This window comes from Saccopteryx bilineata, chromosome 7 (assembly GCF_036850765.1).
Source record: "Saccopteryx bilineata isolate mSacBil1 chromosome 7, mSacBil1_pri_phased_curated, whole genome shotgun sequence".
In the NCBI taxonomy this organism is placed as follows: Eukaryota; Metazoa; Chordata; class Mammalia; order Chiroptera; family Emballonuridae; genus Saccopteryx; species Saccopteryx bilineata.
Window position 1 is genome coordinate 60,824,768 of NC_089496.1, and position 15,276 is coordinate 60,840,043.

At 51.5% G+C, this 15,276-nt stretch overlaps 1 protein-coding gene across 1 annotated transcript in view; it reads left to right on the top strand.

Moving 5' to 3' along the window:
• Positions 1 to 15,276, top strand: part of GABRG3 (gamma-aminobutyric acid type A receptor subunit gamma3) — a 189,362-nt gene that overhangs the window by 20,417 nt on the left and 153,669 nt on the right. Inside the window, exon 3 of the mRNA XM_066239879.1 lies at positions 5,416 to 5,483. Within this exon, the coding sequence (XP_066095976.1) occupies positions 5,416 to 5,483 (68 nt within the window). The remainder of the gene's footprint in view (positions 1 to 5,415; positions 5,484 to 15,276) is intronic.

A 15,276-nucleotide genomic window follows, 5' to 3' on the forward strand; every position in this document is an offset into this window, starting at 1 on the left:
GGTGCGCGAGCTCCCTGCCCTGGAATCGTCTCCACATGGTGTGCCACCTTCTCTCTCTCCTTTGATTCGTGTCATCCTCTCCTCCCCTCTCCTTTGTGTCCCTCCACCTTTTCCTTTTTTTTTTGAAAAACAACACACCAACATCCCAAACTTCTCATTGTCATAGTTCAAGTCTATCTTCGTTTTTTAGGACCTGAGTCTCCTATTTCCATTCCAGGAACCCAAGAGCTGGTCCTTGGCGTCGCTCAGAGCTGCCGGGACGATGAAATCCTTCCTCTTATTTTAAATTTTAACAACAGCGGCACCTCTTTTCGACTTTGTTAGCCCTTTCTCTTTTCTTTATTTTTTATTTTAATTTTTTTCTTCTTTTCCAAATGAGAGGAGAGGAGATAGAGAGACAGACTCCCGCATGTGCCACGGCCAGGGCCGATGCTCTGCCCATCTGGGCCATGCTTGCAACCAAGCTATTTTTAGCACCTGAGGCAGAGGCTCCACGGAGCCATCAGCAGCACCCAGGGCCAATGTGCTTGAACCAATGGAGCCATGGCTGTGGGAGATTAAGAGAGAGAGAGAGAGAGAGAGAGAGAGAGAAACAGGGATGGGTGGAGAAGCAGATGGTTGCTTCTCCTGTGCGTCCTGAGTGGGATTCAAACCCGGGACATCTACACTCTGGGCCAACATTTGACCACTGAGCCAACCAGCCAGAGCCTTCTCTTTCAAAAGTCTTCTTCCTCTTCACGCCGTTCTGCAGAGCCTGGACCTGTGTTTTTACCACAACCTGCCTCCCCCCCCTTGCTTCCAGGAAAGACCCTCCCCTCTTTTCTTTGTCCTCCCATTACCCCGATTCCTGGCCCTTCAGGGAACTTTCTTTCATGCCCTCCTTCTTATGCCCTTGTCTCACTTTAACAGTGACATTGACATCCGTGGCTTGGTCCACCATCCCCATGTCCTGATATAGATATATTTTCCAACCTCCAGTTCTTAAGCCTAGACCACATCACCACTTAGATCTCCATTTAAAATTTGCTTGTGGCTATTGGAGATGTGGAAGCTCTCTACCCGATGGTTTCACCGTATATATGCAGAACCATTCAAAACGGGTCCCCAATGACCCGGTGGACACGACCCTTCTCACCCCTCCTGCTTCTGACTTGGGCCAGAACCGTCTGGACATGTTAGTTGCGTCATGAAGCCTGTCCCTGGTTGTCATTGTCGTTGTTGTTGTTGTTTTAAAATCTTCAACATCCAAGTCAAACATGTCATTCTCGCAACAAACTTGTATTTAAGTTTTCCTAACAGCCAGCCTGGCTTCCCAAACGTGTTTCTCCTCCTCTGTGTTCCGTGTGCGCTACACGTCAGCCTAAGACAGAGGGGTGAGCCCTGGCCGGTTGGCTCAGCGGTAGAGTGTCGGCCTAGCGTGCGGAGGACCCGGGTTCGATTCCCGGCCAGGGCACACAGGAGAAGCGCCCATTTGCTTCTCCACCCCTCCGCCGCGCTTTCCTCTCTGTCTCTCTCTTCCCCTCCCGCAGCCAAGGCTCCATTGGAGCAAAGATGGCCCGGGCGCTGGGGATGGCTCTGTGGCCTCTGCCCCAGAAGCTAGAGTGGCTCTGGTCGCAACATGGCGACGCCCAGGATGGGCAGAGCATCGCCCCCTGGTGGGCAGAGCATCGCCCCTGGTGGGCATGCCGGGTGGATCCCGGTCGGGCGCATGCGGGAGTCTGTCTGACTGTCTCTCCCTGTTTCCAGCTTCAGAAAAATGAGAAAAAAAAAAAAAAAAGACAGAGGGGTGAGTGATCCCAGTAGGTCTTCATGATTGACAGCTTCTGTGCAGCCATTCCCGCCGTTTGGACCATCTGGCCAACCTGTCTCTGTTGGTACAGGGCTCACTTCAAAGGTCACTCTGTCCCCTTGGGCTTGTCTCTGCAAACCACCGCGAGCTCTACGGCACACGGGTCATTTCCAGAGCTCAGATTGCTTTCAATTTTGTCTTCGACTCAGACGGGTCCATTTTATTTTATTATTTTATTTTTTCTGACCTCCCCGCAGGTGTCTCAAAGGCGACCCCTCTCATGAGTGCTTATTTCTTCTTTGGTGTCACGTTTCGCCGTCAACGGCTATCCGGTGTTGTGATCCGCTCACGTTAGTTATTGCCTGGCAGCCTCGTGGAAGAGCCGGTCTTTTCTGGGGCTGTTCCTCCCTTCATGAAGATTCCACGTCCATGAGCTGCAGGTTCTCCGCGGTGTGAAGAATTCCCTTTAATGTTTCTGACAGCGCTAGCCTGCTGCAAACGCGTTCAGAGTTTGTCCGGCTTGAAGATAACGGTGATTTCTCCTGGATCTTCAAAGACTATTCGTCTCCTCTCCCCACCCCCAGATGTAGAATAATAACAGGTTAATTTTGGTTTGTTTATTTTCCTTTTGGTACTTTAACAATCTTGAGTTGTTGTTTTCGGGCCTCCATTAATAATTTCTCAGGATGTGTCAGCCCTGGTGTTCTCTCTGTCCTGTCTGCAATCTACTTATATTTGACTGCATTTAATATTTTCTCTCTCAGGCCCTGGTTGCATGGCTCAGTGGTAGAGCATCGGCCTGGCGTGCAGAAGTCCCGGGTTCGATTCCCAGCCAGGGCACACAGGAGAAGCGCCCATCTGCTTCTCCACCCCTCCCCCTCTCCTTCCTCTCTGTCTCTCTCTTCCCCTCCCACAGCCAAGGTTCCATTGGAGCAAAGTTGGCCCGGGCGCTAGGGATGGCTTCTTGGCCTCTGCCCCAGGCGCTAGAATGGCTCTGGTCGCAACAGAGCAACGCCCCAGAGGGGCAGAGCATTGCCCCCTGGTGGGCAGAGCGTCACCCCTGGTGGGCGTGCCGGGTGGATCCTGATCGGGCGCATGCGGGAGTCTGTCTGACTGTCTCTCTCCATTTCTGGCTTCAGAAAAATACAAAAAAAAAAAATTTTTTTTTCTCTCTCTTTTTTTTATGACAGAGACAGAGATAGGGACAGATAGAGACAGACAGACAGGAAGGGAGAGAGACGAGAAGCATCAATTCTTCGTGGTGGCACCTTAATTGTTCGTTGATTGCTTTCTCATATGTGCCTTGACTGGCCAGCTACAGCAGAGTGAGTGACCCCTTGCTCAAGCCAGCGACCCCTCGCTTAAGCCAGCAACTTCAGGGTTTTGAACCTGGGTCCTTCGCATCCCAGTCCAGCGCTCTATCCACTGTGCCACCGCCTGGTCAGGCTCATTTATTTTTTTTTCTTTACTTACTCCTTTGTAGTTTGATAATGACACACAGAGGTCTAGTTCTCTTTGCTTTGGTGAGTATTGAACTTTGAGGAATAAGTAGCTTAGATCTGTGGTTTGGTGTCTTCCATCCACTTTTGGGAAATTCTTGACTATTTTCTCTTCATATATATTGTTTTCCACCCTCCCATCTCTCTTCCTGAGACTCATGGCTATATCAATGACGTGGGTTCTCTGGGGTATAGTGGCTGTGGGGAGGGGGTGAGATCCACTCTATTCAAGGTCAGCTCCCATCCTCACACCATAGTCACTGTATCTCAGTGGCTCAATTTATTTAGCCCCTTTGTAGCGCTCATCATGTCTGCATATTGATTGGTTACTGGTTGCACATCTGTCTAAGGGGGAGTGTTATGTCTTGGTTATTGTCTATTCTCTGCTCCTAGAAGGATTTGTGGTTCTAAACTTCAACAGGTGTTCTTATTCTTACTGATTTTTAGAGAGAGAGAGAGAGAGAGATGGTGGAGGAGAGAGAGAGAAAGAGAAAGTTTTGCGGATACAAGCCTCTGTGTGTGTGTGTGTTTATCCCAAACTCTTCTCTCTTAAGACGCCTTTCACACTATTTCACGTAATCCTCATTGGGCACTTTCTACTTCAAGTTGTTGAGGCTTCATGTCAGCGAGACCATTTCTTAGTTTAATGCAATGAAAAGTTCTGGAAACCCAACGTCTGATAAATACCACAAAACAACCAGAAGAGTCTCTCGCAAAGAGTCAGACCCTCCATTGTCGGATTTGGCACGCACCTGCGTGACCTCGCCGGACTTTCTGCATTGTTCGGAGAGTGTTTTCTGAGTCCAGTTAAGTCAAAGAAAGATGTTGCTTACTATTCATAGTAGTCAGCGAAGCTCCGTCTAAAACGAAGAATGGTTCTTCTATGAACCCATACGCGCTGTAGACGCAGCACATAGAGTCCGTTGGGGGGTTTCCCCAAAATGCCAGCGGCCCTTGGAAGCTCACGCGACTTGATTGCACCCACAGGTGTTGAGTCGTTGGCTCAGGCTCACGGTTATCGTTTCTGTTCTCCTGGGGGTCTCGAACACACGGCTCAGCCACACACCACTGGACAGGCAGTTTCACATGAGACTGTGAACTTGGAAGTGCCATTCAGGGTCCCAAAAAGGAGGGACTTATGCAGAAGTCCATTTGTGAATGATGGTGGTATAACAAACCTGATGGGACCTCATCAGAATTGCAGACATCATCACTCTCGCCTCCGTAGGGAACAGTCCACTCTGTGGGCAGAGGTTCAGGGGGTCTTGTGCATATTTCTCCAGGGTAGAAATATTCTGAAATCGGCACCGTCCTGGCCATTACCACATGCTGAGTGCTGAGGAAGAGAGTCCGGGTCTGGACTCAGAGGTCCTCATCCTAGCCAACCTCCTCTTTGGTCTCTCCAATTCCACAGCTGATGAGGAGAGAGAAATCTGTTTTCTTGAAGGCAAAATGAACCAGTGTTTGACTTTAATGCACAACATTAGATACTGCAATTTCTCTCTATATGCATGTATGCCCTCATCGCTGGAATGGTAATACCTTGACTTAGTAAAGTGCTATTCTTTTCTGAGTTAGAGGGTTTTAAGACTGCAGTATGCATGTCACACACCTCAATTACAATGATAACAATAATCACTCTTTCCTACCTTCCTTGGCTGTGTGTGGTCTCCCGATCTTTGCTTTGGAAGGATAGAGAGGCAGCCAGGTGATGGGTGAATAACTCGCGCCATCGCTGATACAATAGCAAAAAACACTGACACGGAATTACTCATCCAGTCGCTTCTATTTTGTTTTTGTTTTTTCTTTTCCCATTTTCTTCACCATCAGGAATCAGCCTCACGCACGCCACACAGCATAGCCTTAGAGTCGTTTCTCAAAGAAATGGCCCATTGTCTGAGAACTTAATTAAATTCGAGGAAGGCTCTCTCACCCCCTGAGATCTTTAGAAAAGAAAGACAGGTGAGAGATTTGAATGGTAATGACAATCCCAGTCCCAAAGGAAGGCCCCGCCCTCTCTAACAGACCCCGAAGGGGCTGGTTGGTGCCTATGTCAAAGGCTTGGAGAGAGGCTTTGCTCAGTTTCCGGGGCACAAGGAATGAACCCACGTGTGTTTTTCTCTGCAGTGAAACCGACCCTCATTGACGTCGACATCTACGTTAACAGCATCGGTCCTGTGTCTTCCATAAACATGGTAAGAAGTTATTATTATTATTATTATTATTATTATTATTTCCGATCCGAGGGACTTTGATTCACTTCTCACTCCCAGTCTTGTTGTGGGTGCCTGGTCGCGGTTTATCACCCACCACTGCGTCCTTCAATCTGTGGCGGGTCCCGGGGTCCTTCGTCGGCACAAACCGTCGCTTTGATGAGCACAGCTGTGCCCACCCACGGCCTGGCTTCGCCGGCGGGCGCCTGAAGTTTTCGTGTCCTGATGAACTCGGCGGATCAGACACGCGTGGTCACGACTCCGTGTCGGCCGCGCGTGGCCAAGCTCCGCGGAGAGACAAGTCCCTTTGGTGGCGATGTCCTCCTGGATTGAATAAGGAGAAGGGAAATCGGTCGGCGCTGGGGACACGCCGATGGCAGCGATGCCCGGGTTTACCGCGTTTCAGATGTGCATGTTGCCGGCGTCCATTCCTCACAGCGGTTTTCAGGGTTTTCAGCTTCCCGAGAGCCAGGGTCGGGCTGGGTTTTCAAAGAAATGAACCAGGAATGATATTGAATTTGCTCCCAGGCAGCCACCAACTTCGCTGACGGGGGGCGGGGGGAGGGCGTGAACCTGTGTTCGGGCTGAAGAGGAGGTCAGACGGATGACCCCAGTCTCGGAGACAACACTGAATCGTCTACTTTATCTTTATCTGGATCTATTAGGTTGTAACCAGAAGTCGTCTTGCTAAATGTTTTGAACCAGGGAAGAATTTAATTTGTGGAACAACTGAGGGACAGAAAGATGAGGGAGTTGGAGGGACAGGGGCTCAAACAGATGAATCGAGGACAGCTTGTTTATAATTAGTAAAGTGATAGCACAGTTGATTGGGGGGAGGGCAAGGTGACTCCCTGGGGGGCTCCATTGGGAGATATGGGGGCAGGAAGGGAGGTCCCTGGAGCCTGGGAAGAGGCTCTGGCACAGGGCACAGGAAGGGGACAGGCAGAGGGACCCTATGCCCACACGAGGGACCTCCCCACTGGTCCTGGAGTTAGGGGCTGTGCCTCTCCTGTGCCCACTACTTTACCGAGGGCACGGATACCCAGTCTCTCTCCCCGAGAGGAGTTGTGACGTGGTATAAGACACAGTCATCTTGGGGAGTTGTGACGCGGTATGAGACACAGTCATCTTGAGGAGTTGTGACGTGGTATGAGACACAGTCATCTTGGGGAGTTGTGACGTGGTATAAGACACAGTCATCTTGGGGAGTTGTGACGTGGTATGAGACACAGTCATCTTGGGGAGTTGTGACGTGGTATGAGACACAGTCATCTTGAGGAGTTGTGACGTGGTTCGAGACACAGTCATCTTGAGGAGTTGTGACGTGGTATAAGACACAGTCATCCTGAGGAGTTGTGACGTGGTATAAGACACAGTCATCTTGGGGAGTTGTGACGTGGTATAAGACACAGTCATCTTGGGGAGTTGTGATGTGGTATAAGACACAGTCATCTTGAGGAGTTGTGACGTGGTATAAGACACAGTCATCCTGAGGAGTTGTGACGTGGTATAAGACACAGTCATCCTGAGGAGTTGTGACATGGTATAAGACACAGTCATCTTGGGGAGTTGTGATGTGGTATAAGACACAGTCATCCTGAGGAGTTGTGACGTGGTATAAGACACAGTCATCCTGAGGAGTTGTGACGTGGTATAAGACACAGTCATCCTGAGGAGTTGTGACGTGGTATAAGACACAGTCATCTTGGGGAGTTGTGATGTGGTATAAGACACAGTCATCTTGAGGAGTTGTGACGTGGTATAAGACACAGTCATCCTGAGGAGTTGTGACGTGGTATAAGACACAGTCATCTTGGGGAGTTGTGACGTGGTATAAGACACAGTCATCCTGAGGAGTTGTGACGTGGTATGAGACACAGTCATCCTGGGGAGTTGTGATGTGGTATAAGACACAGTCATCTTGAGGAGTTGTGATGTGGTATAAGACACAGTCATCCTGAGGAGTTGTGACGTGGTATAAGACACAGTCATCCTGAGGAGTTGTGACGTGGTATAAGACACAGTCATCTTGGGGAGTTGTGATGTGGTATAAGACACAGTCATCCTGAGGAGTTGTGACGTGGTATAAGACACAGTCATCCTGGGGAGTTGTGACGTGGTATAAGACACAGTCATCTTGGGGAGTTGTGACGTGGTATGAGACACAGTCATCTTGAGGAGTTGTGATGTGGTATAAGACACAGTCATCCTGAGGAGTTGTGACGTGGTATAAGACACAGTCATCCTGAGGAGTTGTGACGTGGTATAAGACACAGTCATCTTGGGGAGTTGTGATGTGGTATAAGACACAGTCATCCTGAGGAGTTGTGACGTGGTATAAGACACAGTCATCCTGAGGAGTTGTGACGTGGTATAAGACACAGTCATCCTGAGGAGTTGTGACGTGGTATAAGACACAGTCATCCTGGGGAGTTGTGACGTGGTATAAGACACAGTCATCCTGAGGAGTTGTGACGTGGTATAAGACACAGTCATCCTGAGGAGTTGTGATGTGGTATAAGACACAGTCATCCTGAGGAGTTGTGACGTGGTATAAGACACAGTCATCCTGAGGAGTTGTGACGTGGTATAAGACGCAGTCATCCTGAGGAGTTGTGATGTGGCTCGTGAGCCACAGTTTGCCAAGTACTGATTTAGAGCCACACACGTGGTTGGCGGGGATAGCCGCACAGCGGGTTGCAGAGATCCCAGGATGGGAGTGTCGTCAGTCATGGACTGAGGCAAATCCGGACTCCGATTGTGACTCCCAGTGATCGAACATCAGGCTTCCCGTCTCCCGTGTTTGAAACATGGGCGCAGGGAAACACCCGTCCTGTCAACTGAGACCATCTGCAGACATTGCACCGTGTAGACGGATATATATATTTAGTTCAGTGGCTGATGGGTGCTTCCTGCGAGAATAGTACATCGGAAGGGTGACGGGAACGTGTGAATTGTCCAACACGAGAAGAGAAGGGTGCGCGGGAGTCTTCGTTGGGAGAGAAGAGGGCCCGGGGGAGGGGTTGAAAGGCAGGGAGTCAGGGGTGGCCTTGTCACCCTGTGACACCAGGGACACTGTTGTTAAACCCTGTGACAGACGGGTCCACGGTGGGTCAGTGAGGTAATGACCCCCAGGGCTTTCGATGCTCCGACGGGTGCCGAGTAAGACCTGTTATAAGCGAGTCTCTCTCCTGTTCTGTGATGGGCATTTTTCAAAACAGGAGGTTCCGCAGAGGAAAGAAGGTTGAAATGTAATTTGCAGTCGTTCTGACACCGGTGGGTTACGCAGGTTCGTACATGAGACTCCGTCTCTGTAATGGGCACAAACCCAAACTAACTTCCGCTCTGCTTGGAGGGGGGCGGGCGCATGAGGAGGTCACCGCTTTGTGTCCTCTGGGGAAAGAGTGCCTTTGCCCGGGCCATTTCCTTCTCCGTACACTCCTGAAGCGCCGTCTCCTTGCTCCCGGGAGCTGTGGTGTTGGCTTTGGATGTGAAGGGTCCATTGGTACAAAGACTAATGCGGACTGTTTGAGACGGAACTCGGGAGAACCAGTTCTAAAACTGTTATTTTTCTGATGACATGATTTGCATGTTTACCAAACTAAAAGGGGACAGTGAAACACTTAGATAATGATAGAGGTCATTAAAGGTGTGAGAGTGAAGAGAAAGAGGGCTCTCAAAAGTCATTCAGAAAAAAAATGTCATCATCTCAGAAGTGTTGGGAGAGAAAGGATTTAAAGAAAAAAATTTACAAGACAAGCCCTGGCCGGTGGTGCAGTGGAGAGAGCGTCATCTGAGAGAGTTGTGGTTGCTGGTTAGATCCCAGGGTCACTGGGTTGATCCCAAGGGCACCAATCTTAGCCTCAGTCAGGGCACATACGAGAAGCAATCAATGAGCGCACAACTGAAGCGAAACAATGAGTTGATACTTCTCTCTCTCTCTCTTCCCTACCCTCTTCTTCCTTCTCTCAAAAGCAAAAAACAAAAAAACACAAGACAAGATTCACTCACAGAAAATTAAAATGCAAAACAATGATTACATCAGTCATCAAAGACAGTGATTACTAACACGTATATCGTGAGAACCTTCTCTGGGCTGGGCACTTGTTGTAGGTACTGATATAAAAATGAACAGCCCAGGTTCGGTGGGGGGAACTGGCAGAGACGTTCTCAGAGGGAGAGGCTACAGGTATGGCGTATTGCCCAGGGCTGGTGGGAGAACAGAGCTGGGGTCTGTGGAGAGGCATTTGGAGTAGCCCCCCACCCACCCAGAAGTACCTCCCGCCACATCTATGGACACATCACACGGGGGAGCCCCTGAGCCCGCCACGTTGCCATTCATTGCCCTCAGAAAACCAGTAGGTGTGCAAGATGGCAGATGTGGACACATGAGCTTCTATCCTATCATAATTGCCATGTTCCACGGCGGGTCATCAAGGATGGGCGTGGCACTTCATTCTGACTCTAGCTCAGATGTAAGACTCTGACCAAGAGAAAGCACATTAGAGCACCCTGTTCCGGGGTGTGCACGTGCTCGGACCATCCTCAAGCAAGGACGCCACACACGTGTTCATTTTCCCCTGTTTCCGGACTCTGTGCTCTTCCTGCTTACTTGTCAAAAGACTAGGGCTCCCGAGACAGAGTCTAGACTAGAAGGTGCTCTTCTGAGGCCATTCTAAGACCAGATGGACAAACCAGGTCTCGTGTGACAGGATTCAGCACTTGACTCTATGTCTTTGGTCACCAGCCGTCCAGCTGGGGTGCTTCCGAAGGGCAGTTCTGCGTCCCCCGTGGGAATGCGGGGAGGGGACGCGAGCTGATCCCCGAAACGACGCTTCGCCCCAGTGACCAAGAACGTCAACAGCGACAATTTTGAACTGGGTCCTTTGCGCAAGCTGGCTCAGGACATGTCATCTGACACGTGGTTTTCACAGGATTTAAAATCGTCCCTGCTCTTCCAGGAGACCACGATCTCCTGAATCCGACGAGCAGGAAGGCTTCAATCCTACAGTCATGCGTACTTTGGGTCTTCAGGAGAAAATGTCAAGTGAGAAAGAACTCGAACATCCGAGATTTATGAAAACAAGAGAATGCCAGGGCACATGGCGCGGTCTCCTCTGCAGTTTGCTCACTTACCCGTGTTCACAGGGCTGCCTGGGGCGCCGGGATGGAGGCGGGGCGTCCTGGTCACCGGGGCGTGTCCTTCCTGACACCGTGTTCACAGGGCTGCCTGGGGCGCAGGGATGGAGGCGGGGCGTCCTGGTCACCGGGGCGTGTCCTTCCTGACACCGTGTTCACAGGGCTGCCTGGGGCGCAGGGATGGAGGCGGGGCGTCCTGGTCACCAGGGCGTGTCCTTCCTGACACCGTGTTCACAGGGCTGCCTGGGGCGCCGGGATGGAGGTGGGGCGTCCTGGTGACCGGGGCGTGTCCTTCCTGACACCGTGTTCACAGGGCTGCCTGGGGCGCAGGGACGGAGGCGGGGCGTCCGGGTCACCAGGGCGTGTCCTTCCTGACATTCTCGTATAAAACATGGTGATGTCATGTCATAAAGGAATTTTACCGTGGAGTTGTCCTTTGGGAACATACCGTGCTGGTTGGTAGACAGAAGACAACGGAGTTCAACCCACGTGCTGTTGAATCAAAACGTAGAAAGCCGAGTTCACTTGCCCGAAAGAAGCCCCAGGGGCAAAGTAAGAAGGAGGAGCCACCTGGCACGGAAGCCTTAGCGTCCAGCGCCCTTCGCGATGCCAGGAGGGGCTCTGCTATGCCCCGTTCGACCAGGCTGGTGGCAGGACCTGAGTGTGTCTCCTGAGGTCACCTGGGAAGCTGTGTATTCCTCCTGCTCTTCAGTGTGTGTGTGGGGGGGGTGTCTCCAAAGTGGGAGGGGGCGGGCAGACGTGGACGCGTCCGTGGACTCGGAGCAGCGGGCACTGGTCCGCCCCGTCTGCAGAGACGACCTTGGAGCCTCAAGCTCCTGCCTGACTGAATTCCTATGCTGACTCACGGTGGCGAGGAGAACAGCAGACCACGTGGATCTCAAATGCACCCAGAGGAGGACGAGGAAAGCGTCCGTCTCTCCCAGGAAGTCCAGGCTCGCGGTACGTTCGCCCCGCGCCCGAGAACAGAGCAGATGGTGACAACAGTCCGTGTCCCAGCTCCGCTCGGAGGGAGGACAGATGGCGGAATCTGACAGAATAATCGTGGCTCGCAGACGTTGGCTTTCTCTTCCTTTTACGTTGCAGGCGCACCCGGGAGGGCAGACACTTAGCAGGGGGCCTGAGTCATCTGATTTTTGTCCATTTGAATAAGCTTTGAGAAACTGATCGAACGGGAAGTGAGCAATGCTCTGCTCACCCAGAAGTCACAGCATCTCTGAGTTTGGGGAATTAACTTGTCGCGGTGCAAGCTTTCTGGGGGAGGCAGCCCGTGTCCGGCCCCTGTTCTGATCCGTTGCCCTCTGTCTGTCACCTTTGCCCAACGTCTGGTGTAAAGGCGAATCGCACAAAGCAGAAGGGGTTTGCGCCGTACACATAGTGTCCGCTCCGCAGGCGACAGTGCCCTGCCTCTGTCTGAAGATGAAGTGAGGTTGTGGCACTAGCAGGTGGCACCGCAGAGAGGACAAGTGTCTGCACCCCTCACCCGGTGTGAGTGCGGGTGCCGCCCGGCCGAGACATGCTCTCCTCTCTTTATTATTGTTTTTCTCAAGTATCTGTACTTTCCTGGCCGTAACACTCGGCTATCCCTAGGACCTCTGTGGGCCGGAGCTTATGGGAGGAACCGTGGTGTCCTCCTCGCTAGGTTTCTCCCCAGACACGTCTGAACAAGTACCGTTGTGTTGATTCCTCATCGTTGCACGATGAGATGCTAACCTATTGGCAGTCCATCGTGGCTCTACGCCAGGGGATGAAGAACGGTGGGGGTGACATCCTATTTAAGCATGTACCTGCCTATATGTGGCATTCAGGAGAATTGAAAGTCCAGTTGGTGTAGACACTTCCAGTATTGAGCTGTCGCAGTCACGAACTTGCAGGAGAGGAGAAGGTGGACTAGTTTACCCTCTTTCGTGAACTGACACCCTCTTCTGTGCCTTGCGTTCCACGAGTTCTCAGGTGCAAAGCCCGGCACCTGGGCACCTGGGCACCCGGGCACCCGGGTGGGCTGGTCCTGCGGAGCTGTGGCAGGCTGCTCTGGGAGACGGCTCGTTGGCGAACACCTGGCTGCCCTTTGGGCCTTTAGCACAGACAGACCCTGCAGGCGCCATATGTTGCAAAACAGTCCCTTCCAGCAGGGACCCAGCTCAGTTGCAGGAAGTCCCCGCGGTTTCTAGAATATCGACAGATCCGTGCGTTACAAACCACGCCATGCGGTGAGCTCTTTGGGGATGACTCCATGTTGAGTGTTCGCTACCGGGGAGGGGTGCACAAACTCTTCCCGATGGGCACCGGCCCCCAGGGCGTGTCGGGTGGTGAAGAAGCAGAGAAGCCCGTGCTCCGAGGAGTCGCACACACACACACACCGCGGGCTGCCGGGAGGTGAGGAAGGGGACTTCCTCCCTTTCTCTGCAAGCTCCACTTGGCCAATCTCAGTGCTTGGTGCGCTCGGAAGTAGACGGAGTCAGAAGCCCCCACGCGCCCTGCTCTGTGAAGAGACTGCCTCCTGAGATCTGGTTTTTATATTTCTCTCCTCAGCTCTCCCGACGCCAGTGGTTCTGACTGCAGTTCCGTCGGTTCTCCTGGGTGGTCCGAGTAGGGTGCTGGGTCTCTAAGGAAGCCACGGAAGCCCGTGCATATCCTATGGTGTACTTACTGAGGCAGGAGGCAGAGATGTCCGCACACCACTCAGACGAGGGGAGCCATAAATAAAGCATTTAGAGTTTTAATAGGAGCGATAGTGCTAGGACCCAGGGACACGGGGGTGTGCGAAAGTTGGTTGACCGTTGCTCATGTGGAAAAACCACGCAATAATTAATAAATAAGAATATGAGAATAAACTCTGTTTTTTTTCATACCCACGGCCGTCAAACCTACTTTTGCCTGCCCCTGTCTGCGAGGAATGAGGCCCCGTGCTATTCCTGCCCCGTGTTTCATTAATAGCTCCCCTCTCCATAAAGGTCAACAATACTCTGTGGACCAGCGGGTCCCTCACGGAAGCCCCAGGGGGTCAGTGACAGTGACACGCCATGTCTTTTTTCTCCTACCACATCCTGGGGCTGGGCGGGCGGGTTCTGAATTCCAGCCATCGAACTAAGTAGGTAGGGCTTTTAGTAAGTCTATGATAAAGCAATACTCCATTCGGGTAACAGTGCTGCTGTTGCTGTGTTGTTAAAATTAAACACCAGATGTGACCCTACCGCCAGAAACCAAACTGTGTGGCCGTAGAAACACCCCCAGCCACATGGAGACTCTGTGGGTCACGATCACAGCTTTTCCCCAAGTTCAGTCCTTCTGCGTCGTCACGGGCTCACGTGCTGGTCCCGTGAGGCATAGCACGTCTGATCGCTTCCAGCTTCGAGGAAAATGCTCAGATTGGTTTGTGGGACCCATGTCCCTGTCTTCCCTCTCTTCCTGCCTCCCTGTCTCAACCAAAATAAATACATAAAATAAAAAAAAAATAAAGTGAGGCCCTGGCTTGCTAGCTCGGTGGTAGAGCGTTGGCCCAGCATGCGGAAGTCCCGGGTTCAATTCCCGGCCAGGGCACACAGGAGAGGCGCCCATCTGCTTCTCCACCCCTCCCCCTCTCCTTCCTCTCTGTCTCTCTCTTCCCCTCCCACAGCCGAGACTCCATTGAAGCAAAGTTGGCCCGGGCTCTGAGGACGGCTCCGTGGCCTCTGTCTCAGGCGCTAGAATGGCTCTGGATGCAACAGAGTGACGCCCCAGATGGGCAGAGCATCACCCCCTGGTGGTACGTGTTAAGATAGATCTAGTTGGAACCCCCTTTGACTTGAAGTCTTCCTCACGTGACTTTTCTTAACTATACGGTGTGTTTTCCCCAGTGTGTGAAAAAATAATCTTTATCATGTACTGCTTGTTGAAAAGGGGTCTTTCCTGATGGCTAGTCTTTTTTTTTTTTTTAGCAAAAAATTCACTCATATGGGTGTCAACATAAGAAATGTCCAAACCTGTAAGAATTTTCATGAGCTTTTTTTGTAACTAAACTGTTGACAATGGCTGGGGAAGCAAAATCTCACCAGATTGCGAAAACACTCCAGAAAATGGCGGTTTCGGCACTTATTTTTATACATCAGAGTCGAAGGGGAAGACGGGTGCATGGGGGTCCATGAGCCCTCTCGGTGAGAGATTAGGGAGATGGGAGAAGGCAAAGCGGGAGATCTTTGGGGTAGATAAAAAGCAAACTGTTGGTCTGACCTGTGGTGGTGCAGTGGATAAAGCGTCGACCTGGAAATGCTGAGGTCGCCGGTTCAAAACCCTGGGCTTGCCTGGTCAAGGCACATATGGGAGTTGATGCTTCCAGCTCCTCCCCCCTTCTCTCTCTCTGTCTTTCCTCTCTTTCTCCCTCTGTCTCTCCCTCTCCTCTCTAAAATGAATAAATTTTTTTAAAAAAAGCAAACTGTCCAGACACACACTTTTTTTACACAGACGGTAAAGGGGGCTCAAAGGGTGGCTAACAATTAACTTGATAACAGTGAGGGGGTTTGTTGCTTTCTGCTCTGGTGGGGGGTGGGGGGTCATGCCCCTGAGAGGGCTGGAAAAAGAGATCACCCTTACATTTCAAAAGCATGTTATCAGGTACGTTATTGTAGATGCAAAAGACAGC